The 27059-nt window shown below is 35.5% G+C and overlaps 1 protein-coding gene across 3 annotated transcripts; it reads left to right on the forward strand.

The window, feature by feature from the left end:
• The first annotated feature begins 12315 nt into the window (after window positions 1-12315).
• On the forward strand, window positions 12316-26323 carry SYN4 (sister chromatid cohesion 1 protein 4). 3 transcript variants are annotated; one of them, XM_022047626.2, is made up of 15 exons: window positions 12316-13212; window positions 13409-13670; window positions 14018-14115; window positions 14215-14264; window positions 15726-15772; window positions 19381-19495; window positions 19723-20497; window positions 20614-21057; window positions 21179-21320; window positions 21799-21935; window positions 22430-23475; window positions 24010-24043; window positions 24959-25064; window positions 25234-25363; window positions 25932-26323. In XM_022047626.2, exons 1-15 carry the CDS (start codon window positions 13089-13091, stop codon window positions 26028-26030), a joined length of 3609 nt encoding a protein of 1202 aa, XP_021903318.2. In that variant the 5' UTR covers window positions 12316-13088; the 3' UTR covers window positions 26031-26323. The 3 variants fall into 3 exon arrangements, with proteins under 3 accessions (XP_021903318.2, XP_088076585.1, XP_021903325.2); XM_088220459.1 differs by having other exon boundaries at window positions 12317-13212; window positions 22430-23487; XM_022047633.2 differs by having other exon boundaries at window positions 12317-13212; window positions 19384-19495; window positions 22430-23487.
• The last annotated feature ends 736 nt before the right edge of the window (window positions 26324-27059 follow it).

Here is a 27059-nt window from a genome sequence, read left to right on the forward strand (position 1 = left end):
CTTCAGTTTATGTATCGGTTAGTAGTATGATATTTTTACTAGGCTAGTGTAGCTCACCCTTTCATTAACTATTACAAATTAAGAGGATCAAGACCCAGATTCCGATCAACAAGAGAGTTGTGAATAGTTCACCACCCGGACTCCCTTCAAAAGCTAGTGAAGGTCGCCTTTTATTTATTTTTTTAATTTATTTGTTCTTTTAGAATAGTCATTCTTGTAGCCCTATTAGATATTATAAATAATTGTGTAAGGAATGTAAACCCTAAACTCTATTGTTTCGTTTCCGTATTTAATTTATGACTTTATTTCCTTTTAAGTTCCGGGCATTTACAGTTAGTAGCAGAGTCGCGTTCCTCGGAACCTTTCCTTACACACAGACTTAAAAACACCAAATATGAACTATTGCTCAACCCTTCCTTGTGAAAAATAAGTACATGAGGATATGAGGTCCATTACTGAACACGAAACCTAAAATAGATCGCTTCAAGAGGATGTCGATCGGCTCTTCAAGATTTTAGAGAGACTCACCTCTGTCCAGTGGGCTAAGGAAGTGAGGAGGGAACTGTCTGACCCTCCACCACTTCAACAATATAAGCCACCCCTATAACAAGAGGATCTAACGCCACATCGATGTAACCCTACTCCTCCATCGTGTCATCTGACACCGTCACAATATAATATAGAACCCCCATCATATCATCTGACATTGTTACAGGGCCACATGGTCTCTCCCCAACAACATCTGGCCCCTCTTCCACGGGACTCAGTTTCACCCATGATGGACCTGATAGAGATTAACACGGGGGACCCTGAAGTATGTCCAAGAATGAACTGGTTAGCGACATATCACGCCACCGTGGATTATTTTCACGAGAAAATTTGTATTTAAGCCTCCTAACAAAGAATCATTTACAAGCTAATAAAAGTTTCGAATATTATTCCCTCATAGTAATTTCTTTATTATATAGTGCTTTAACACGGTTGTTTTCTCTAATTAAGTAAATCTAAGAAAGAAATTTGTATTCGAGAGATTGTAATAGTCCAAGACTTCCTAGATATATTCCTAGATGAACTACCCGAACTGCAGTGGATAGAAAAGTTGAATTCACTGTAGATCTTCAGTCAGGCACCCAACCTATCTCCGTTGCCCCTTACCGCATAAGCTGTGTTGAGATGAAAGAACTGAGGAAATAAATCAATGAACTGCAAGATAGTGGGTTCATCCAACATAATGTGTTCCCTTGGGGTGCTGGAGTCACATTTACAAGGAAGGGAGAAGGGACGTTAAGGTTATGTATTGACTATAGAAAACTAAACAGGGTAACGATCAAGAACAAATACCCACTCCCCAAGATCGATGACATTTTTGATTAGTTATAGGGTGTTTAAGTCTTCTCTAAAATTGACCTATGTTCAGGTTACCATCAGGTAAAGATCAAGACAGAAGACATTCTCAAAACAGCTTTTCGAACCCGGTACTAACACTATGAATTCCTGGTCATGTCATTCGGACTAACCAACGCACCAACCATCTTTATAAATTTGATGAATAGAGTTTTCAGACAATTCCTAGATCAGTTCGTCATTATATTTATCGATGACATCCTGCTCTATTCAAAAAGCAGATAGGAACACGCTTACCATCTGACTTAAGTTTTGCAGGTTCTTAGAGAAAAGAAGTTGTATACAAAGTTGAGTAAGTATAGGTTCTGGCTCGAGCAGACTACTTTCCTAGGGCACATCATATCAAAGGATGAAGTGTCAGTGAATTCCGAAAAAGTTGAGGCAGTGCTTAGTTGGGAGAAATTGATATCATTTAAGGAGATTTATAACTTTCTAGGGATTGCAGGTTATTAGCGCAGGATTGTGTAAGAAATTTCTAGCCTAGCTGCTCCTTTGACTCGGTTCATAAAGAACGACATCAAGTTTGAGTGGAACGAGAACTGTGAAAGAAGTTTTTCAGAACTAAAGAAGCGGTTGACTACTGCACCTGTATTGGCATTGCTGTGCTGGACAGGAAGATATATAATTTATAGTAATGACTCCTACCTGGGTTGGGCTGTGTTCTGATGCAGTATGGGAAGGTCATAGCTTATGGGTTCAGGCAGTTAAAGAGTCATGAGAAAAACTACCTCACCCATGACTTAAAACTTGCCGCGATTATCCACGCCTTGAAGACTTGGTGCTATTACTTGTATGGAGATACTTTTCATATCTTTACCGACTATAAGAGCTTGAAACACATATTCACTCAAAAGGATCTCAACATGCGTCAGACACGATGGATAGAACAAGGACTACGATTGTAATATTTTATATCACCCAGGCAAGGGCAATATGGTAGCCGATGCACTCAATAGAAAAAATGTAGGTATATTAGCTCACCTAATGGTTTCAGAATGTAGGGTAATAGGAGCCGCACAACAGGTACGACTTTAGAACCTGAAGAGAGTTACATGTTTGGCCCACCTGATTGTTCAATCTGAGTTAATCCAGAGAATTTAGGAAGCTCAATCCGCTGATTCCAACCTATAAGCCATAAGGAAAGATGCAGAACATGGAGTAAATTCAGAATCTCGAGTCTCTACCGATGGGTTGTTCAGATTTCAAAACAGGGTGTGTGTTCCAATCTAGAGAATAAGGGACATCATGATAGAGGCTGATAGCTCAAACTTTGTCATGCATCCCAGAAGCACTAAGATATATCAAAGTATGCGACCCCAATTTTAGTAGAACGGGATAAAAAGATATGTGATCGACTTTGTTTCTAAGTGTCTGGTATGTCAGTAAGTCAAGGTAGAGCATCAACACTTAGACAGGCTACTTTAGTCATTATTGATTTTGGAGTGGAAGTGGGAACACATCATAATAGATTTTGTGACAGGATTGCCTAAGACACGCTCGAGATATGATGCCATTTGTGTAATTGTTGACCGACCCCTTAGATAAGGTAGTAAGAATGTATATCTAGGAGATAGTCAGGTTACATGGAATGCCAGTGACAGTAGTATCCGAAAAGGACCTCAGGTTCACTTTTCGGTTTTGGTCTAGTTTTCAGCAAGTCATGGGAACAAAACTGTCTCTTAGTACCGCATTCTACTCTCAGACCGATGGACAATCAGAAAGGATGATCTGCACACTGGAGAATATGCTCCAAGCTTGTGTTCTTGACTTCGGGGGCCATTAGGATGATCATTTACCCTTAATAGAGTTCACTTACAATAACAACTATCAATAAAGTATCAGCATGGCTCTGTGCGAGGCATTATATGGCCACCCATGTAGATCACTGATCTATTAGGAAGAGTTGAGTGATAGGAAATTGTTCGACCCAGATCTTGTGGAGAAGACTGCAGCCAAAATAGTTAAGATCAAGAAGAACATCCAAACGGCTCAAAGCAAGCAGAAGAGTTATGCGGATACCCAGAGGAGGGATTTGGAATTTGAAAAAGGTGATCAAGTGTTCCTTAAGGTCACTCCTTTCAAGGAAATCAGTAGGTTTGACAGAAGGAGGAAATTAAATCCCCGGTTTATTGGGTTATTTGAAATCTTAAACAAAATTGGTACCGCTGCCTATAAACTGGCACTACCTCTAGAACTATCCAGAGTCCATAATGTGTTTTATGTGTCCATGCTACGCAAGTACAACTCGGACCCCTCTCACATCTTGGCCCATGAGCCCCTTTCACTTCAGGAGGATCTGTCCTATGAGGAGATACCGGTGGATATTATGGACCAAAAGAGTAGAGTACTCCGCAAGCAGAAAATTCCTTTTGTTAAGGTCCTATGGCAAAATCACACATAGAGAGATGCCACATGGGGAGCTAGAATCAGCTTTAGAGCCCAGAATTCCCAACTCTTTGATTGAGTGAGAGAGAGACAAATTTGAGGGACCAAATTTCTTTTAAGAGGGAGGAGAGTTGTAATACCCGGACCCGAAATTTGGCTCGGGATTAATTTTAAAATTTAAAAAATATATAAAAATATAGTTTTAAAATTAATAAATTTTTATTTAATGTAAAATTAGAAAAAAAAATAGGTTGACAATAAAATTGAAAATAATTTTAGAAAAAAGGTGTGAAAGTTTGGTTCGGATGATATTTTTGAAAGAAAAATCGAAAATTGGGAGGTCAAAATGTAATTAAAAAAAATTGCATCACGTAGGATCGTCCAGTCAGCGGCCCCAACAAACCGGAGCACGCTGCGTGGCATGGCACGTTGACTCAATACCACGCAGGAGGCCACGCTGATAATCCGCGTGCCTGCAATCGGACGGCCTGGATGCGTTCTCGTGTTAATGGACAGTCCGGATATGTTCCCTCTTCAGGTGCGATCAGATGGTCGCAATTAAACGCGATGAACAATACAGATTCGTTCCCTCTTTAAACACGATCGTACGGTTGAGATCAAATTACGATAAACGCAATCGTACGATTGAGATCAAACGCGATGAATGGTCCAGATTTAATGGAGATGGATATAAATATCTCGCATCACATCAAACCCAAACCCTAACTGCAAGTCTCCCGCTGGAGAAAAAGAACAAGTCATCAGAGAAGGGAGCTGACTGCCGCTCGCTAAAGCCACCTCCGACCGCAAAAAAAGGTAAAAATTTTCCTATCCGGTCGGACTTTGATTTTGAACACACCCATGACTAAATCAGAGCAAAAAAGAATGGCAGATGAGTCGAAAACTACGAACAAAACTCGAAACTGCCTCCGATGAGCCCCTTCTCGTTTCCCATTTCGTGAAATTTTTCCACTATTATGTTCACTATTCTTTTTTCTACAAGTTGAACAAAGAAAAACGCTCAGCCGCCAAGGTGAGCCAGTGGAGTCACCGCACCGAAAAATTTTGCTGCTGGTAGATTTTTGTTTTTTGACTTTTTTCATCCAATAAAAACCCCCTAACGTATTTTCTCGCAATGATGAGTATAAAATCGATCGAAATCAGTCAAAATTAGTCGAAAATGGCTAGGCCAAGGCAAACTGCTATAGCGGGTGGCGGTGCTATCGCTAGAGCATGGCGGTGCCACTGTTTTAGAATTTTAAAATTTGCTGAAAAAGGTTTAAACACCGATTTTGGATTTTTTAGGGTATTTTTAGATACATGAAACGTATTTTAATCTCCGCAGAAAAATTTAAAAAATCCAGGGACTGCTAGTAGGCGCAACTAAAAGTTTAGTATTTCGAACACCGATTCGAGTAAGAATCCATTACCTTATTTCCTATTATAGAATTAAAGCTTAATAATTGATAATATAGTATTTGTGTAATTTAAAAAACTTTGAGAATAATTACAGGTTACCAATTGAGCCGGAATCAGTTAGTCATTTGTTTATTGTCCTGTTTAACTGATTGTTGAATTTACAACTTTAAATATATGATGATGTATTGGTATGGTTAATTGATTTAATTGTGCTTTCTTAATATATATATATTGTTTGTCTTGCGTGATTTACGATTTATTTGTGAAATTGGTAAATAAATATGCAAACAAAAAATTGATTGGTCATATAAATTAATAAATAATAACCTCACTGGATATCGTGGGAGATGGTGGACGGACTAGGCAATAGGGAACCCTACCATGAACGTTGACTCACACCGGACGGGGTATCGAGAATTGATATTTTTGACGCTCATACTAGTTGGGGTATGGGGACGACCTGATTCACCCTCATACTAGAGGGGGTATTGAAGGATGATATTTTTGGCACTCCTACCAAATGAGGTATGGGGACGGTCGGTTAATTGATAATATTGAATGTTGGTTCACGTGTAGTAGGACATACTTATGGGCCTCTGAGGATACTAGTAGGTAAATAAAAAGGAAAAATTATAGTTCTTACTTTCTTAAATATGATGTTGGAATGTTATTTGAATTATTGTATCCCTATATGTCGATTTTAAAAATCTCACAATTGTAAAGATATGCAATAAATAGTTTTCTTTATGATAAATGAATTTATTTAAATCAAAAACTCTATTGGTTATTTTTATAATTTTTACCAACCTTAAGTTTTTGTATCGGTGAGTAGTATGATATTATTATTGGGGTAGTGTAGTTCATCCTTTCATTAACTATTTCAAATCAAGAGAATCAAGACCCAGATCCCGATCAACAAGAGGGTTGTGAATAATTCACCACCTGGACTCCCTTCAAAAGCTAGTGAAGGTCGTCCTAGAATGCTCAGCATATTGCTTTTTATTTATTTCTTTAATTTTGTTTGTTCTTTTAGAATGGTCATTCTCAAAGTCCTATTGGATATTCTAAATAATTGTGTAAGGAATGTAAACCTTAAACTCTATTGTTTCACTTTCACGTTTAATTCACGATTTTATTTCTTTTTACGTTCTTGGTCTTTAAAGAAGAAGAAGAAGAAGAAGAATGAACCTCCATGCCGGATAAGAAAGAAGAAGAGGTGTGTTGAACTTTTCTTCATCTTGCCTACAAAATAGAAGGAAGAATCGCAGAGAGAGAGAAAGAGAGAGAGAAATCTGTATAGAGAGAGAAAGAGAAGGAATAAAGGAGTTGTGTGAGGAGATCCATCCACTAGATCTTATCTACATGAGGCAGATCATGACAACAACACGGTGAGACAGATCTAGTATGCGCAAAAGAAGAATGGGGACGACTAACCATCCTAGCACAAGATGTGACCAGACCATGAAGAAAAAGAATCATGTGGATATACGATTGTAAAAAAAGGAGATCCACGGTGGACAGTCACGCGATTTTATAAATTTATAGCTCATTCTAGCATGATTTCACCATATCCATGCCGGATTTGAGTGCACAACTCATTCTATGATGATTCCCAACCAAAGCATAACAATGCGTGGGTGGTTCTGGTGGCCCATGCTGGTTCCAACAGTCACATGTGAGGTGACGTGTGGTGCTCTAGTGGCGACGCGTGGTGAACTTAGAACACACGTATGGTGGTGCATAGTGACTCTAATGACTAGGACCGCTAAAGTGAAAATTAGCTCTTTCCATATTATATTTATTTTCGAGATTATTCGTTATTTAGTACGCGGGTATCTATTTTCAAACAAGGGAATTATCCATATAATAATTAGATTTAAAGGAGACCGTAGACCCGAACTAGTAAGGACTCTAACATATTTTTCAATCAGACTTTAGGTAAGGGATTGAGTTAGTCTCGTTTAAAAGCCCTCATGTTTTTGTAAAATTTTGGTTTCCCTTTAAATGAATTATTTGTGGATATTATAAAGTATTTAAATTTTCTAATGTATTTTCCGTAAACTCATCATATGTATGTATGTTTATTATGTGTGAGTGCTATTGTGATATGTATACATGTAAAAATGTATAAGTATCATGTTTGAGGAATTATGCTTCAATTCCTAATGAGATAGTATGATTATATATGTGTTTAGTTATCATTGTATATTAGTGTAAGTACTGATGTGTGTGCATATGTTATTGTGTGAATGTAAGTTCTATGCATGCAATTTGGTGATCGTGTACCTAATGTGTATATTGATATGTTTATTATGGAAAATAACTTATTGTACTTATCTGTAAATGTATGCTGTGAATAGGTAAAAATAGAATTCTAGGTGTATGTGTATCTATAAGTGTGTGTAGTAGGGAATAAAGAAAAATAATTAAAAGACTTGGAAAACCTATTTAACTAGTATCAGTGAGAGGTGTTGATATGAGCATGGACATGGATGAAGTTGATAAAAAGTATATCTAAATACCAGGTTGGCCCATTATAAGGGAGAGAGTTAAAAGATTACAACAAGTATTTCAACTGTTTGTCCAAATATGGATCAATGAGGAATATAAGCTTGGACCCACTAAAAAAGCCCAAGAAAAGAAGATAATAAGGTTATTAACTAAAAGTATAATAATATATACTATTTACCCAAAGTGCAAGAAGGAAATAAGCAAGAAAAAGAAAACAATTCTCCAATACATGAAAAAGAAAAATTCCCACGGGATTTTATTTCCTAATCCTTTGGGAAATCTTCACAATTAAAGATCAGCCAAGAGGAGAAATTGCCCATAAATTACAAGTTATCTTGAAAAAAAATGAAAACTTCTTAAATGCCAAATTCTACAAAAAGGAAAACACTTGAGAAAGAGAAAAATATCTTGAAAAAATTTATTCTCCTAAATCAACCTCAATTAAATTAACATATTCTCTATTAAAAAAAAAATTCTCATAGGAAAATCATATTTATCCTATTTTGGTTGTAATCTTCTTAATTTTTGCTAGTTTTTCATTCTAGTCTAAATTTAATTTTCTATATAATGTCTACCGTTATTAGGAGATTATTATTTACATGGCTTGCATTATAAATAGGTCTTCAATTTAGAGTTGTAATTCATTTATTGAGAAACCGTATGATCTGCGTACCCTAACCATTCCGTGTTCCAGGAGTAGTAGTGTTTGAAGGTACTCATGTATGTTGTTCCGTGTTCAAATACATAGGGAACTAGCGATAAGTATGTGTGCCTTAGTATAATATATGATAATTGATTGACCCTCCATAATAGTGATGAAGTATATAATGAAGCAATTGTGAATCTATTTTGATATGTAATTTTGATATATGTGTATCACTCATTATGAAAATAAGTTACTCTGAAAGTATCTGTATTATATTAGACTTCAATGTGACCATACATGACCATTCTGTGCTTGAGTATATTAGCAAAGTAATAAGTGTGTACCCATATATAATCATTCCATATACCCATATGGGGAAACAGTTAGTGTTCAGGGGGTGACAATGTTTCTAAGTACTCATATATGTCGTTCTGTATTTAGGTACATGAGGAATCAGTGATAAGTATGTGTGCCAGCGCATAATAATAACATAATATATTCTCATAGCACATAAACAATTTCAATACAGATGCTTCTCATAATTTTCAATGCGGTATGATACGGTACAGTTCACTTACATCTGTACCGTATTGCACCGAAAATTATGAGAAACATCTATACTAAAATCGTTATTAAATGTCTTGAGTTATTGAATACCTTGTGGATTCTTTTCAATTTTATTTCTTGTTTTTCAATCACCTTAGTTGCATTCACATGTTGAATGTGAGTTAAATATGGAGAGTTTGTTTAGAAATTAAGTTTTTGTACTAAATTGTAAGTTGGATTTTTTGATCACATTGGTTGATTTTGAGTTTCGCATCATAATCTTTTAGACATTAATGGAATTATTTGATAAAAAAAAGTCAAGTCCACTTTTATATCGTATTGGGATGTTAAAATGATCTAATTAATAATTAAATAAAGTTATAAGCATGATTTTTCAAATAACATAATCATTTGTCTGATAAAGTTCAAAAATGTTATTTTACGTATTGGATACTATCGTATATTTTTTATGTAAAGAATTACTAACCTTGATTTTGTGGTAAAAAACATTCTTTGAAATCTTCTTGCATAAAATAAAACATTAAAGATTGAAATCCAAAGAATTTATCCAAATTTTAGGTTTGTTTTATTTTACACCCGGTATTTATGAATAAATATTAATTATTAAATTTTGATGAATGTCATGTATGATGCGAAACCTTGAATCAACAATGCAATATGAACCCAGATACACACAATTAACATAAAAACTTATTTCCTAAACAAACTCTTCCTACTTAACTCACAATCAACCTGTGATTGGAATTAAAGATAATATAGATAAATGAATTGATGAGAATGCCACAAGAAAGACCTTGATAAGTTAAAATTAATTTAACAAAAAAAATTGATGAAAATACCACAAGTTACCTTGATAAGTATACATCAATTCTCTACTCAACAAGAAGGTTAAAGAAACCTCACAAGTTAACAAGTTAGAAAGTTTTGTATTTTATTAATTTTAAACTTAAATGAATACAACCAATACATGAGGCCTATTTATACATGTAGGCTAAGAATTATAATAAAAAATGAACCTCCTAAATGATCTCTAGTAATAAATTACATTTAATAAAATAAAGACTAATTAGTGGAGATGTAACCACCCATGAAAAGATCTTATTGATTTAAAAAAGATCTCTTGACTTATATAAGAAAATAAGAGCTTGATTTATTGATTGATATTCGACCATCTTAGTTAGGGAGATATTTATTGATTCATTAAGAGTTTGAGGTGAATCTATGCATGATCTTGTGAAACAAAAGTTCTTAATTTTTTTACATGTCTAATGTGCCTCTTTAGAAAGAAGTGTTTGGTTAAGAAAGATACGATTGGATCCTCTCTTGACTGATTCCTGAGAATCCTTGATATTGCGGATCCTTTGTGATGTTTTGGCATGATATGAAGAGGAAAAAATCTCTTATGTGAAAGAAAATCTTTCATAAGATTTTTGTTGCTCTTACGAGACTATTACTTACTCTTTATTTTTATTACCATTTTTTTTGGCTCTCATGAGATTCTTTTGTGTGGCTAGGATTTTCTGTTTCTTTTAAGCTTTTTAGATTTTAGGATATTTCAATGACCGCTTCTCCCCTTTATTTAATGGACTCACTTCCTCTTTTCAAGGCCTTCAAAGTTTGGTATAATGTTATTCTTTTCACGGATCAATCCTTTAACATATACTTAAAAGTTTTTCTTAAATTTATTGGCTCATGATATAATGATACCCCATCCATATGGCCAAGTGTATCTTGAGGTGCATTCATCATACGCTTTTCTTCATATGGACTTGGCTCTTGTTGAGTTGGACATTTATTTTCATCTAGATGGACTAAGCCATGGGGATCTTTCCTTACATGGACTTTTCCACCTTGATCTTTATTTGACTGAACCTTGCTGTGGCTTTTCTCATTTATAAGACCTAAATTTGTGCCCCATTAAGCACATGAAGCCATGGTTTACTTTGTGGCCGTAAGCTTCCAAGCTCATGTAAGCTCCTATGTTGCCGTGAGTTCCCATGTGATCTTATATTGCCATGAGCTCCCACATGGTCTTCCATGCGAGTTTGAGTTATATTTTAGTAGTGGGATTTCATGTGGCCTTGTTTGATTTGTGCTACTTGGATTCATATCATACTCTCATTTTTCAAAATGATCCATCTTCAAATTGGGAACTTCTCATGTAGTTGATTAACCAAATCTACTTCCTTTTGTTTATTTGTGAAGTTTTTTGGAAAAATATCTTTAGAATCATGTAAGGGAGAAACAACACTACTAGACAAAGAAATGTTAGGGTTAGATAGAATCGGTTATCTTTCCCCTATCAAGGGGTCATCATTTTTGTTTTCTCCCACGATATCATCTCTATTTCCTCACGCAACATCATTTTTCTTTTCTCTTGCAACATTATTTTTCTCTTATTTTGTGACATCAATGTTCTTCGCTCCTGCAATATCATTTTTCTCTACACTAACGGAAATTCAACTTATAGTAACGGTTTCTTTCTGTTACTATTGGTCATTTTTTTGTAGTGACTCTATATCTATTACTTTATATATCATTTAAAAAATGTGTACTTTTGTTTTTTCTCAAAAGTTATTTGCTAAAAGAAAATAAAATACTATCTAACATTTGAGGAATGAAGAGAGTTATTGTTGATAAAGTTCAAGATATTGAATGTTTGTTGTCAAATAACTTCAAAAGGCAATATTTATCTTCTAGTTGCTTTTAATTTAAATCATGTTTTGAAATGTGTAAAGACAAATATCATTCAAATAATGAATAAATTTTTTTTGGAACCTATATTATTAAGGACATCTATTTTGTTGTAAATAATTTTTCAAATAATATATAGGAAATAAAAATAATAACATATCTTAATTATTCTAAAATCTACTTTCATAAAAGAGAAATTAAAAATTTTAATGAGAAACATTTATGTTAATATTCATGAAAAAAGCTTTAAAAAGTATTGTCCATACCCAATTATGGATTGCCATAGACACTCCCAAATGTTTATATTATAATTTTTTAAATAAATTTCATTAAAATTATTGCTTTGTTTCAAATATGACCATACTTAAATTTCAGATAATGCGACTAAAATATATATATATATTAATGCGAATTCTCTAATTATCCTGTCACGTTAATATATATAATTTAAAAAAGATGCACGCAAAAACTTGCCTGGGAAGATTAGCGAATAACTAAACTAGAAAAGGTTAATTAATGAATAATAATAAAATCCAAAAAACAAAAATGTCAGAATAATGTTCCCACGTAAAAGAGGCATAAAAATTTGAAACTCTGAACTAAAACTGTTGACTAATCTCGGCGTGGGACCCAACTTTACCTTCGAAAACCCAATCAAACAGAGCCACTTTGAAAACATCCCGTGGACCTTACCAACACCTTAACAAAGTTAAGTAAATCGAAGAGTTCGAAATTTTCCGGCAGCCTTGCTTCTCTCTCTCTCTCTCTCTCTCGATTTTCTATTTATCTTCTTTCCTAATTGCGTCAGCTGTTTTCGATCTCTGATTCAGCCCTGCGCAAACGCGATCTCAACTCAAGATCCGCTTGACTCAGTAGAGGGTTTGTTCCTGTAGTTTAGTTTTCGTTTCGTCGTAAAGTTCTCGTCTAGTCTCACGCAGTGTTTATGCGGCTCGATCCCTGTACTGCTCCAGGCTTCGGTTTTCGACTGGCTTGAATGTGAAAACTATGAATTTTGTGGAAATGGGGCCTTTTCTGCTTCGTGTGTCTTGCGGAAAGTGGTGCAGTAGCTGAAGAGTGGCTAGGGTTTCTAATTTTGTGGTCTGATTTGGGGGTTTTCTGGAGTTTATTTATTAGTCGCTGGAATTAGATGTGAGAATTTGTGGTTTTGGAACGTGGTTACGAGAGAACAGCTTGTCAACGGGTTAGGGTTTTGTTGGTTTATTTTATGCAATTGTTCAATTTGATGCCTGTTAGTTTGACTTTGATGATTTGGGAAGTCAATTTCAGGTGAATGACCTTAGCTGAATCTTGGGTTTAGCTGTTTTTGTGAAATTGGGAATTTTTTTCTTTTAAGAAGTTTAGTCGTATGGTTTTACAGGATAGTGTTGGTTCTTTTTGGAAATAAAAAATAAAAGGTGAGTTTTTGTTGTATGAAAATTAGAGTCTTGGTTTTGGGAGAGTAATGTTTTATTCACAGTTTATACTGGCCAAGAAGGGGCCATTGGGAACGATATGGATAGCAGCGCACTTGGAGAGGAAGCTTCGAAAGAATCAAGTTGCAGATACTGATATTGGTGTATCTGTAGGTTAGTTTTTCCCCTTTTACTTTGCCTTGAGTCATGTGTTTGATTTCCAAGCAAAAGAAGGCCAAGTTTTGAATTTGAGATCTGCATCTGCTACACTTCTTCCAACTAGTATAGAGAACTGAATTGAGGATTTCCTCCAAAATTTGCCTTTCCTCGTGTTTCAATGTTTATGATTCATATGGTATTTTATGGACAGATTCCATACTCTTTCCCGAAATACCAATTGCATTGCGATTGTCCAGCCATCTTCTGCTTGGTGTGGTGAGGATATATTCTAGAAAGGTGAATTACCTTTTCGATGATTGCAGTGAGGCTTTGCTTAAGATAAAGCAAGCTTTTCGCTCCACTGCAGTTGATTTACCGCCAGAAGAATCTACTGCTCCGTATCACTCGATCACCTTACCGGAGACATTTGACCTTGATGATTTTGAGCTACCAGAAAATGAAATATTCCAGGGGTGAGTTCCAAAGTTTTCATTATCTCATGCTCTTTCTTCTGGGTGTTTCATGAAGTGTTTGAACAGGAGAGTAATCATCGTGTGATAATCTTTTGGGGTTGATTTGGTGACACGGAATATAACTGTAATGGTATATAGTGCGCTTTTCTTTGAGATAATGTTGGTATAGAGTGTGTTGTAGTACACTGTGAACCTTTTTGCTTGAAAGTACATAAACTTACTGGTGGTTAAGGCTGCTAATGGGTATTTTGGTTGCATATTAGATCTGTAGCACATGGAAGATTATCTTCTGATAATGTTGTAAATACAACTAGTTGATCACTTTTTAGTATTTAATTTTTTTATAGGAACTATGTCGATCGTCATATCAGTACAAGGGAGCAGATTACCTTGCAAGACACAATGGATGGTGTGGTCTACTCTACATCACAATTTGGGTTGGATGGTTAGTTGATGCTCCTGCATGCCTTTTACTATTTTTTTCCGTTCATATATTTTACAGATCAAGTAAATACACTGCCTGTATTTTCCTATTTCTTTTCAGAGCGGTTTGGTGATGGTGACACTTCTCAAATTGGTTTGGACCTTGAAGAGGTAATTTTCTTCATGTTGTTGCACGTGAACTATTTTTAGGAAATTATGGATTAGAAACTTGAACATGAAGGACCATTGAAATATGTATTTATTTACTCATTTGATAGAGTGAGGAACTAAAACTTCTTTATCATGATGCACACCTTCAAGTGGATATGTGAGAGGAAATAAATCTCCTCATCACAACATGTGGAATATTTTAAATCCAGCTGTCCAAACTGAAAGCCTAAGTGAAACTAATAATGTTATAAGAATTGAAAATAATAAGGATTGAAATACAATCAAACATGGAGATTTGATTTCTTTTGCATTCAAGATCCAAAGATAGCTGTCTCTTTCCATGCTGTTAATGAAGCTTTGTTGTGTACCAAAATGACAAACTATTTGTAGAAATGATGGATATGAAATGTATATATATGTTGGTCATCTTTTGTTGTTTCTCCCTACTGTGAGAATTTGTTACTTTAGCAAATGCTGGATGTATTAGCACATAATCCTGCCTTTATTGAGTAGATATATATATATATATATAATTATGTATATGATGTATAACATTACATTTTCTGTGATGAGGATATAAACTAGGAAACTGCAATTAAACAAACATCTATTCTCCAGAAATTTGGTTGCTAATGTTGCAATTTAATTTCACTGCAAAAACTGCAAGTGTTTGCTGCAATTTCATTTTTCTTTAGGGAAGCTAATCTTAGTCTGGCCTTTTGATGCAAAATATTGGCTTGATCTTGTTAGTTTCTATTCGTGAACAACAAATCACTTTTACAATGTCTGGTAGATGACTTGATGGCTTCCTAAGAGTTTGCATCCTTGAATTCTGATTGGATTCAATCACCACATATGGAAATTTTGTGTTAATTGAAAGGATGGCATGTTAAATTTTTCTTTTAGCAGGAACTTATCAGTGATTAAGTAGGCATACTGAACATAAAGTATTTATGGTTTAATTTCAGCAAAAGAATCATGCTTCAGTTGACCCCTTGCTGCCTTGGGATGATAGTTTTTTCTTACTTCTGAAGAAAAAAATTAACATATAAGTGAAGTAAGATCAGGTTTAGAGAGAAGCAGTTGCTGATGTTTCTGACTTGTTTTGCTCTAAAATGAAAAGAAATAAGCCTGTTGAAAGTTGCAGACCGCATTTTAATTTCTGAGAATATGTTTGTTTATGCGTACAACTACAGTAGCGGCTAACTTTCTTGTGTTTAAAATTGTGTATGAGAGGAAAATGATTTAAGGTTCGGATGTTATTAATTGAAGATTGTTAAATGAGTTAGACTAAAGAGTCCATATGGAGTTTTGGACTTCTGGATTATTGTTAGCACATCCAACTTTGTACTTGTAATATGGAATGTTATACCAGAAAATAAAGTGGTTTTATTTGAATTATTTGTTTGTCTTTGTCTTTATTTGCCTTTATTAAGCTATCTTTCTTTGGATCTTGAGCAGGACATGTACCTAGACAAGAGGGGTACCGGGAATGATGGAGTTTCAGAGTAAGTTTATATATATGAGTTTTTATGTGTGTGATAGCTACTATTAGATTTTTGTGGAGAATTTACACCATGCGTGCAAAAAACAATTTTAAGAGAGACCATTGAGAATTTAAGGTGGTTTAGCAATGTCCCTACTTCATGGAGCTGCCTATGAAATTTTAACTAGTGATGAACTTTGTCTCGCAACTAGGTTCTTTCTTTATGAAAATCCAAAATTACAAGAATAAACCCAAAATAGAAATCCAATTTAAGCCCAAAAAAAGTTGCACTATCCGTGCGTAAATTGCACATGAACAAACTGATGCCTTCTAATAACTTTTTTTCTGGTTTGTTTTGGGGGGTGGGGGGTGGTAGATAGATTCTGGATGTTGCTCTTGGATAGAAGAGTTTTGGAGATTGAGGAATAATGCTTTGGTGTTCAAATGGGATTTTGAGAAAGGCTACGATTGTATGAATTGGGGCTTCTTTGATGAGAAAAGAGGATTTGCTGCTAGATGGCGAGTTTGCTTTTGCTGTTTTACTTAATGACAAATCTATGGGAGTGGCTTCTTGGGCCTTGTGGTTTGAGAGAAGGAGACCCTTTATCTCCATTTCTCTTTACACTTGTTTTTGATGTCTCAAGTCGTATGCTTTCTAGAGGTACAGACAGAGGTGTGATTGGGGGTGTTAGGTTAGGGCAGGAGAGGGCGGAAGTTTCTCATCTCTAGTTTGTGGATGGTACTATTTCTTCAAGTCATATGGTTCCATGAAGCTCTATCATGCCGTTGCGACTTTACATGTTTTTAAGAAAGTCTCAACATATGAAAATTAACCTTATAAAAAGCAGCCTAGCGGATCTTAATATTGGTCTTGAGAGATCTAATGGACTCAGTTGTTGAGACATCTCATTATGGCCTTTTCTTTATCTTAGTGTTCTTCTGTAACTTACATACTTTTGATGATTTAGGAGCAATTATTGATATGCTCATTGACATGTTAATATATTTTGTACATGGGTGGCTCCCCCTTGGAGCCTTCTATTAATATACTTCTCTTTATCTCAAAAAAAAAAAAAATTCTTAGTGTTCTTCTGGGGGTTCCTAGGACCATCACTTTTTGAATTTGTTGTGAATAGTCTCTATGTGCCCTGCTGGAAGGGTGCTTCTTCCCTCCTTCCCGCAATGTGTGGTCAATTTACTCGTATTATAAATCTTGTTTGCCTAGCATCCAACTTTATTATCTTTCCGTCCTTCAAGTACCTAGAGGTGTCGCAGAGAGAATTGAGAGAGTGATGAGGAGTTTTCTTTGGTGTGAGGTGGGTGATTTCTCAAGAGATTGCTTGGTAGGGAAATGTTGTTTGTCTAAGTCTGATGGGGGTTGTAGTATTGGTAATCGTTATTGTAAAAATCTATATCCTTTGGCTAAATGAGCTTAAATGTTTATTTTGGAATCTAACTTAACTAAGAGCATTTTTCTTTGTATCGAAATGGGTAGGATTCTAGAGTTATTGTTCCTAGGACATATAGGATCCCTTGGAAAGCTATTTCCGATCTTTATGGTTCTTTCTTACCCTTGCTGAAAACTAGGGTGGGTGATGTTTCTTGTTTTCTCTTTTGTGAAGGTCCTTGTGTGATTCATTTCATCTCGCTTCCCTCGTTTGTATAATTCTTGGACTCATCATGCATTCATTTCTTTTTTAGAGTACTTTAATGATTCCCTTTCTGGAAACATACCTTCTTTATGAATCTTAATGACCAGTAGGTTGATGATATGACCTCTTTGTTTCGCCTACTTGATTTTGTTGTCTTATCTAATAACCTTGATCATAGAACTTAGTCATCGGAACCCTCAGTTATCTATTGAAGTAAATCCTATTATATTCTTTGGACTGAGAATCATGCCTCCAATAATGATATTTTTAAAGAAGAGTTTTTGGGAGGTTCTGCTCTCTCCGAGATCAAAAGTTTTTGTTTGGATTGAGCTTCTGGGCAAGCTGAATGCTAATGATTTGCCCCAAGCCTCTAATGTTTATGTCCTTTGAAAGTTATTTGATGCTTATGTAAATTGATGCTTATACCATATATATTTGGTGTCCCCCAAGTGCTCCAATAAGTATTGAACCCTAACCCTCTTGGATATAGAGGGGAGGACATAACCATCTGAATAGGTTGGTGCTTAGACTAAATATGTCAGGTTAGGTCCTCCTTTTTGTAGTTCAGGATAACATCTGTTACCAATTGCTTTTATTTTGAATATGGCCAAAGATGCTTCTTTTAACCCAGTCAAAAAGTAAGGTAAAAAGTGCTTTTGTTTTATACTAGATTTAGATGAATAAGGATGGCAAGAATGCTTCTCTTGTTCCTACCCGTGTCCTGTACTATTTCTTACTTGGTTTTGGGTATGAAATTTATTTCACTGGACTGCTATCACACTAACTTAATTCCCTACTATGCTAAACCTCTATCTCCTATAAAGATATCAATATATGAAAAATAAAATAAAATATAAGTATATATATTTTTGTAATAAAAAGTATGAATATGTATTAACATGCACCAAGGGGGTTGCAAACTCATATACATATTATTTACAAATCTATTAGAATATCAACAAGGTCTCCAAAATCCTCTATAGAATCAAGAGGATGACCCAAAATAATAAAACCAAGAGTTTGGAACCATCAATTTCTAATCCTCTCAAAAGCCCTGACATCATCAACCCCTCCAAAAGCTTTTTTATTCCTCTATTTCCATATTACTCTAAAGATAGTAGACGAAATAAGATCCACATATTTCCTCCTCCCACATATACCTTTCCACGCCCATAATTCATCCCTAACCGAACCCGCTATCGCCTAGTTTATACCCAGAAGACCGCAGACTGTAGACCAAATCTTGTATGTAATTGGACACCAAAGAAGAATATGGTTGCTTGATTCTGTGTCCCTTCTACACAAGTAACACCCATTCACCAAAGTCTTTCCTCTCCTTATCAGTTTATCAATAGTCAGGATGCAACCTCTTCCCGCCTCCAAGTGAAGAATGCCATGAGCAATGTTAATTTTTCAGATTTGTTTAAAAGGGAAACTTCTATCCGAATACTCCTGCTTAGTCAGGTATTTGTAGAAAGATCCAACCAAAAAGGCACCTGTATTAGTAAGATTTGACAGAGGTTGATCATTGCTACCATCCAACACTGTGAGGCAGTTTGGCCTAATATCTTTTATTGTTTTATGCATTATAAGTATAAATTAATACTTAAACATATGTGCATACTGGGTGGGGCAGGTTGGTTAGATTTGTAGTAGTATTTGGACCTTCTACAATCCAAACTTATTTATTCATTGACCTCCCTCTCTGAATTCATTTTTTTTTCGAAGAAAATAATATTGCATTGGGCTGGTTCAATATCCATAATTTGCATCCCTATAGATGAAGCTCTTCCCCATCCAGTTGTCGGCTAATTGTGCCTAATACTGATATCTGTAATCTTTTTATGAAAGGCTGACATAATGGTTTTCATAATAAAAAGGTGATGAGGCCAAGGTCTTTTTGTGATTAGTTCTTCTGGTTGACTCTTAGAATAGTGAATGATTGGAAATATTCTTATATTAGCCTTTTTTCTTATAGTAGTGATCCCCAAGCATCTGCTGAAGCAAGGATAATAATGTCTGAAAAGGCTGCAAAGGATAAGGGAGTGACTGGAGCGCCCGAAACTATGGCAGTTGATGGCAATGGACAAGAGGTTAACTGAAATTACATCTTTCTTTGTTTTTGTATTCCTATTTTCTATGGGCAAGTAAACATGTGCTACCTGTGTATTGGCTCTGTAGGAGTGCGCATGAGCATTTAGATGCATCTAAAGTCTATATATGTATATAAATTGTTAATGAATGTGGAAAAATCATTCAAGTTTTTGTTTTACATACTTGTTACCTCCGTTTGATGATTGCAGTTTTCTCTTGTGATTAGGTTGGAGCTTTGCCTGCAACATCTGAATATGATGAGTATGCCCAAGCCCCGTCAACTCCTGGATTAGTTGAGGTGTCAAATCTATCCAGTGTTCAGAAGGCACTAGCCTGTGATGATCAAATGGAATCAGAAGATCATACTGTAACAGATTTGGTTGCCATGGAGAGGGGTGAAAATGCCGCTAACAAAGTGGATCTTGATCAAAGGGGGAAAAGTGCAATAGAGTGGTCTTTCCAGAATGATCTACATAATGATTCTACTGAATACGTGCCTCCTGATGATGGAGTTTCACCATCCAATACAATGGATGGGGAAAAACACTTGCATAATGGTGCTGTATCCTCTATAGATCGAACTGGTGCTGAATTTGTAGAATCTCCTTGCTGCTCGCATGTCACTTCTGAGGTGGAGGATGTGGGTCAGGCATCAAATATGCCTGAAACTCATAATGGTGAAGTTCCTAATAATGTCAAAGAATCATGTACTTATGAGAAAGAATTAGTGTCACATGTTGTCTGTGCATCTGAATCACCTGGTAGACCCACAGTTATTGATGCTGAAATTCATGCTTGTAAGGAAACAAAGAATCCTGATAACTTGAATGACTCAGTTCTTAATGGGGAAACATCATTGGCTTCTAAGCATGGGCTTCAACCATGCAGTTCCAGTTTGAGCCAGCCGGATCTGCCATCTCCTGGGATTGTAGAGGCATGCTTAGGGGAAACAGCCAGAAGCCAGGAGGCACTTCATTCGTCTGGAGCTTTGACTGAGCAAGGTTTGTTCAACAGGCTAGTTATGTGGATTTTAGTTGATATGAATTACTGACATGAAGTTTAATTCGTGTCAAGAGCCCACCTTGTACTGTGTGATTGATTATTATGATGTCTCCAGGTGAAGGGTGCCGTATAGCTGATGTTATTCAGTCCGAGGACAATCAAATGGCAAATTCCATTTCACATGATGAAATTCAATTTAATAGCAGGATGTTGGACAAACAACAACCCAGTGTGCTTGCTAGTGATAGTCAGTTGGAAATATTGAATAAGTCCACAGCTTCAGATTTTCCCACAGCTGAAAAGGTACTATCTTTACCTGAAGAACTTGGTGATAAACCAAAAGATTTTGTGGTAGATTCTACACCAGACAAAGCAGTTGTAGCAGGGGCAGATGGAGTTGATGATACAACCAAGCATATTTCTGGGAAAAAGCGTAGTTTCACAGAAAGTACACTTACTGTAGAAAGTTTTAATTCAGTTGAGTCAGTTGGCTTAACCTTATCTAAGAGAACTGCTGAGTCCATTCCTGATGACGATGATTTGCTATCTTCTATTTTAGGTATCTATGTGTTTTTTAAGTTGAATAGCAGTTACCAAAGTTTTTAGAATACTGCATGTGGCTTGTAAGGTTATACTTCATTTACTAAGTTCATGGCATTATTGAATTTTTGATGTGTAAGTTGGAAGGAGATCTTCAGCTTTAAGAATGAAGCCCAGTCAACCTCTTGAAGTTGTGTCTATAAAACGCACACGATCTGCTCCCCGTTCGACACTCTCAAAAAGGAAGGTTCTTATGGACGATACTATGGTGGTGCATGGCGAGTATGTCTCTCTTTTACCTTTATGTGTTGCTGTATTTCCCCTTTCTGGGTCTGGTCAATTTTTTTTAAACTGTCTCAAATTTGAATATAATTGTTTTTAATTAATTTAAACCCTTGTTGTGTTTAAGTATGATAATCAATCTTGAATGGAAGTTTTAATTATAATAATTGATGTCCTTAATATTATCAGTAAATATTTCTGCAGATTAAACAGTTTGTTGATCTTGTTGACAGAGAGAATATATGTATATTTATTTATTTTAGCTTTTGGTATTTTCTAGTGTGGCATTGACCTTCTATTTGCAAACTTTCAATCTCAATGGTATATTCTTAGAGAGATCGTTTTTGGCAGTAGCTTCCTTATGTTTTGATTTTTTGTTCATTTTTATTGCTCTAGTAACTTAGTAGTTTTCGCCCCTTGTCTTAGTTCCATTGTACATACTAATATGCCAATGATCTTGCATGTTTTACCTCTCAAGTATCATACGTCAACAGTTGACAAACACTGAAGATATACGCCGCATTCGAAAGAAGGCGCCTTGTACCCATCCTGAAATTTTGATGATACAGCGGCAGTTCTTAGAGGAAGAAATCTTCCTTGAACCGATAGCTACTGGTGAGTTTTTGGACCTAAAGAGCCACTAAGCCAGAATCTCTTATTATTTTATGCTGCAATAGAAGTGCATTTTCTACCAATAAACTAGCTTTTTTATTTATTATGAATATTGGATAATGAACCGCTGTGTGAACCATTTTCTCTCCTTTTGTGTGTCTACATGTATATTCATGGTAATGGAAGGGAAGAAGAAAGGTAAATTTTGAGTTGATGTAAGTCACTAGAATGAGGAAAGCTGGACAGCTATTGACATGTCCCACCTGAAGGTTGATTCTTAACATGATACTTCTAACGCTTGCCCGGCAGACAAAAATATTTTTTTTGCGTCTTTATTATTTGGCCACTTTGTTGCCATTTTCCTTTCCACATGTGAATAACAAGAGATTTTATCTGGCAAAGATATCTTCATTCATCTCCATGCGCAGTTTTACAGCCCTGCCTAAATTTTCTCTCGTAAATATGTTATAAGCTAATGAGTTATGATGTTTTTGTAGGCATGTCAGCTGAACTGGTGTCTCTTCACAGCGAAAGATATGACCTAAGTAGAACCAAGGTTTCTGAAATTGGTGAAAATTGTGCTTCCTCTGAAGTCGTTAAGGATGTGGAATGTTCTATTAGGCTTGATGTTGTTGAAAAAAGTGGAATGCTAGGTAGTGCGCCTATCATCTGTGGAAATGATGTCCAAGTTCAACCTGATGAGACTCTCATTCAGGCTGAGACCCAGCAGAGTAAAGAACGTGAATTTGACATGCAATGTCAAACAGGAGCGATTTCTGATGTATATCTGGATTCTCTGCAGCATGAACCTTTGGGGGAGAAGTCTGACATGGAAATTGACGGGCGAGGCAATGCAATGGCTGATGAAGTGAACCACTTTGCTTATCGAGAATTGGAGATGGCATCCCTTACTGGTGTTATTCCTGAAGATATTAGTGAAATACCGCATGGGGGAAGGACTGATATTACCAGTACTTCTATGGGGATGGATCTATCATGTGAGCCATCTGATTGGGGAGTGGATGGTCAGCCTGTTGAGAAGGGTGGTTTTGTAGTTGATATAAGCAACAGGGATGAAGTTATTGGTATTGAAGGTGCAGAACATAATATTGGAGATATTGTTGCTGTTGAGAGTGATTTGAAAGAAAGGGGCGACTTTCCATTTGATGAAATTAAAGCTGGTGCATTGGTTGCAATTGAAGATCTTCAACCAGATATTCCTGCACCAATTGCTAGTACAAACAACTCCCTTTCAAAAACTCTAGAAGCTGGTGATGTTAGCCAAACTGTTGGGGAAAGTGAAAATAACAAGCTTGAAGTAGCAAGTCTTGAAGTCCAGGTTGCCGAAAATGGTTTTATTAATGAAGCTCCAAGTTACAATGAGGAGTGCAGTGGGGAAACTAGGAAGTGTTTTCCGTATACAGAAGAACAAAGTAATGTCCAAAATGCTTCATTTAATGATGGAGGAAATCCATCTTTTGAGGATGTTGATCCACGTAGTGCTTTGGATGTGGGAATTACTGCTGGTGATCATGCTTCTATGGTAAATAATGCTGTAAGTTAAGCATCTGTATCTTTTTAAGTGTTCTTAATTTCCTAGTGAAGTGTCTGCATCTTTTTAAGTGGGCTTGTTTTTGTTGTGTCTCTAGATGAAGCTGCCAAACTAACTTTTGGTAGAATCAAGTTCCTAACTTTGTTAAAATCCTAATTCTGAATGCCTATTTTAGTTGTAAATGCCAGAGGATTGTGTTGAATTTTGTTATATTAGATCCTATTCCACATTAGAAAAATCAGACAGTAGTCTGTTGGAATTTTTTTTGGCAGTAATTGTAAACCAAACAATAGAGTGGAAGCATTGATTTGATTTGATTCGTATTTCACTCTTGCAAAATTATAATTCTGGTAAAGCTGCAATTTTCTAATAACTTGTCTTACAGTGATGAAGATTTCTGTAGCTTCATAGTGTCTTATTCTATGTAGTAAAGTAAACTGATAAAGCCTTTTAGTTTATCTAAAAAAAAATCTGATAAAGTTTTTTATGCATATGGTTGATATATATTTGGGCTTTATGATGCAGGAATGTGAAAACATTCAAGTCGAGAATGATACAGGTTTGATTTTCTTTTAAGATCTCTATTAGAATCTTAACATTCTTGTTGGATCTTTGAAAGTAGACACGATTTCATGAATTTAGTAGGATGAATTAATTGACTTATGTGGACCCTTGTGTTATTTTCTTATGCTTGCCATGGGCAATATTTATAATACAAATAATAATACATAAAAGCTACTTATCAAGGACCTTCTTTTCAATTCTTTTGGGTTTTGTGGTAACGCTGGAGTCAGAAATGATAGAGGGTCTATTTTCTTTCAATTACCGGGTATTAAAAACTAGGATTCCCTCTGGCTCCTGAAAACATTTTTCAGTTTTTATTCTCTAAATTTATGTCTTTTTACATTAAAAAATGTGGCGGTTAAAAATGGAAACGATATTTAGAAAAATGATAGTGAAAATGTGAGATGACATAAGAGTACAAACTTGTTTTTCATGTTTTCCTGACAACTTTTTTATTTATGATTTACACTAATATAGACCACCCGAAATGCTATTATTAATAAATATATGAATTTGGAAATGGATATTAGAAAAAGCTTTTATCTGCTACATGGAACCTATCCTTGGAGGACTTTCAGAAGCAAACACGTCTTGATTACTTTTGTTGGCTAAATGGATTGATTACTGCAAACTTGGTATCTTGGTGGATAGGCGCAGGCAATTTCCATTGTAAAAAATTATAAGACTTTGGTAGTTATATAGGAAACTTCATTTTAACAGATTTTTAATTTTTTAAAATTATTTTTTTCTGTTCCCAGTTGGTAAGCTTCTTTTTTGATGATAAAGGACACTGACTTGCTCGTGACTTCCAAATTTTGTGTCATGATGTTGAAAATTAATGTTGCAATACTAGGTTAGTTGAATTGTTCTTTAGAGAATTTCTTTTACATGAGTTGTGTCTTCAATCCAGAATTTTTGAATGCGGATGATGATGAGGTAGCTGACAATGACGACAGCATACCTTGTGATGAAGAAACTCGCCTTCTTGAGAACAGTGGATGGTCTTCACGTACAAGGTGGGTTTCCGGGACTTGGCAAATGCCGTTTTTGGTAGTACTAATGTTACTAGTAACATAAAATTTTATCACTTCTTTAGAGGAAATGAGCCTTTCAAACTATTGTTTTAGTCCTTTTTAGTATGTCCTTCCAGTTCTTTGTGACTTACATAACATTGTTTTTAAATAGGGCTGTGGCCAACTACCTCCAAACATTATTTGACAAGGAAGCTGTGAATGGAAGGAAGGTCCTCTTGATGGACAATCTATTAAGTGGTAAAACTCGTAAAGAAGCATCAAGGATGTTTTTTGAGACACTGGTATGTGTATCCCACTTTCTTGGATTTAAGTTGGTTTCACTGTCTGGTAGATTCTACCATAGAGAGGGCACATATAATTTATTGGGGAAAAAACAAGAGAGCAGGTTTTGTTGATTGAGAGAGTCTCATTGATCGGTATCTAATGTTAAGAATTGAAAGTCCTAGGTAACTCATATCTTTAGCTGTTGCATTATACATGTCAGAGTAGGATAGTAAAGGCAATTTCTCCAATGAAGGGGAAAAGCAAAAAGAGCTGGGTTATTTTAGCAATTATTGTGGACATATTATTGGCACTTTGAAGTTCTGTGCGATTGCTCGGCAATTTGTTGATGAAGAAGAATCTTATAATAATCATTGGTATGAATTTTGTGAGAGCAAAGATATGTAGGGGCTAGGTCTCTTAACTGTTGTCTATTTATGAAATTAAGGAGTGGCGTGTTTTGTTTTTAACCAGGTTTGAATATCTTTTGGTTATGCTAAACCCATAATGAAATCAATTGATTGGGATCTGTCCTTTTTCTTTTTCTCTCTATTTTACTCTATTTATTAAAGTTCTTGGAACTTGCAGGTTCTGAAAACAAAGGATTATATCCACGTAGAACAAGCAAAGCCCTTCGAAAATATTAATATAAAGGCTCGAGCAAAGCTCATGAAGTCAGACTTTTGATGACACAAAATAGGAATGCAGATATGTACCAATGTAATTTTCTAGTTAGGGTGATGCTCGGCCCAGATTTTTTTTATACCTTCCCCTCCCACTTGATTACTTTTTGTTGTTTTTTTAACCTAAATTACACCCTTTATCATTTAGTTGATGTAATTGGTAGTGGGTTAACAGTGGGTCGAGAAGTAAATGTCATTTATATTAAATGTAACTACACTACAAAATCGGATCATAATTATGTATATATCTGTATGATATTACCATATTAGCAATTCAGATGCTAATTTTGTGTTTAATTGAGACTGGTTACGTCCTGTATTTTGAGATATGTGTGCCCTGTGTATGTATGTCCATGATGTGGTGCAAGACATCTTTTTAAACTTTTCCCCCCATAGAGAGAAGACAAACAATGAGGGCGGCTGATGCCAATGGAGAATTCCTATGTTGTGTGGCTTTGATTTTAAAATTATTTTGCTTTTGTACTGTGATATTTTAGTTGCTAGGTGCATTAGTTGTTGTCTGTCCCTACTTGTGGCATTTCTTCTTCCTTTTTAACTTTAGATGTAGTATGTTGTAGAATAAAAATCTCGATCTATACGGTTTATTTATAAGACAAAGGGAATACGTTGCTTTTAGTCCTAGAAAGTAGAAACCCAAATAATAATTCAATTTAGATGAGAGTAAAAAGAAACTTTCAATTAAAAGGTAGAGAGAAGAAAATATTCAAATAATAAATATCAATTAAATCACTTTATACCTATTTAGCTAGGAGGTAGTCACAATAATATGGAAAGGGCTCTCTATGTGATTGTGACATTTGGGGCATTTATTGTCATTCACAATGTGCGACACTTTTTTCAATGTTAGTGAGCAAACGATCAGAGACCGAGATCGATATGAATGTAAGATCACTCAGATACAAGGAGGAACCAAATAGTTTTACAATGAGGTTTTTACATATGTTTGGCGGGTGAGGATAAGAAGGAATAGATTGCCTTAATAGAGAACCTATTATTCGTAGGATAGGGCCAA

Source organism: Carica papaya, chromosome 1, assembly GCF_054855325.1.
Source record: "Carica papaya isolate Zhongbai chromosome 1, ASM5485532v1, whole genome shotgun sequence".
NCBI classification, from domain to species: domain Eukaryota; kingdom Viridiplantae; phylum Streptophyta; class Magnoliopsida; order Brassicales; family Caricaceae; genus Carica; species Carica papaya.

What these genes read in the sequence shown, in the direction of transcription:
- SYN4 (XM_088220459.1), top strand. Translation starts at nt 13,089, where the DNA reads ATGTTTTATTCACAGTTTATACTGGCCAAGAAGGGGCCATTGGGAACG. An exon ending in GAAAATGAAATATTCCAGGG is followed by an intron (nt 13,671 to 14,017) that starts GTGAGTTCCAAA and finishes ATTTTTTTATAG; the next exon opens with GAACTATGTCGATCGTCATA. An exon ending in CCTTGAACCGATAGCTACTG is followed by an intron (nt 21,936 to 22,429) that starts GTGAGTTTTTGG and finishes ATGTTTTTGTAG; the next exon opens with GCATGTCAGCTGAACTGGTG.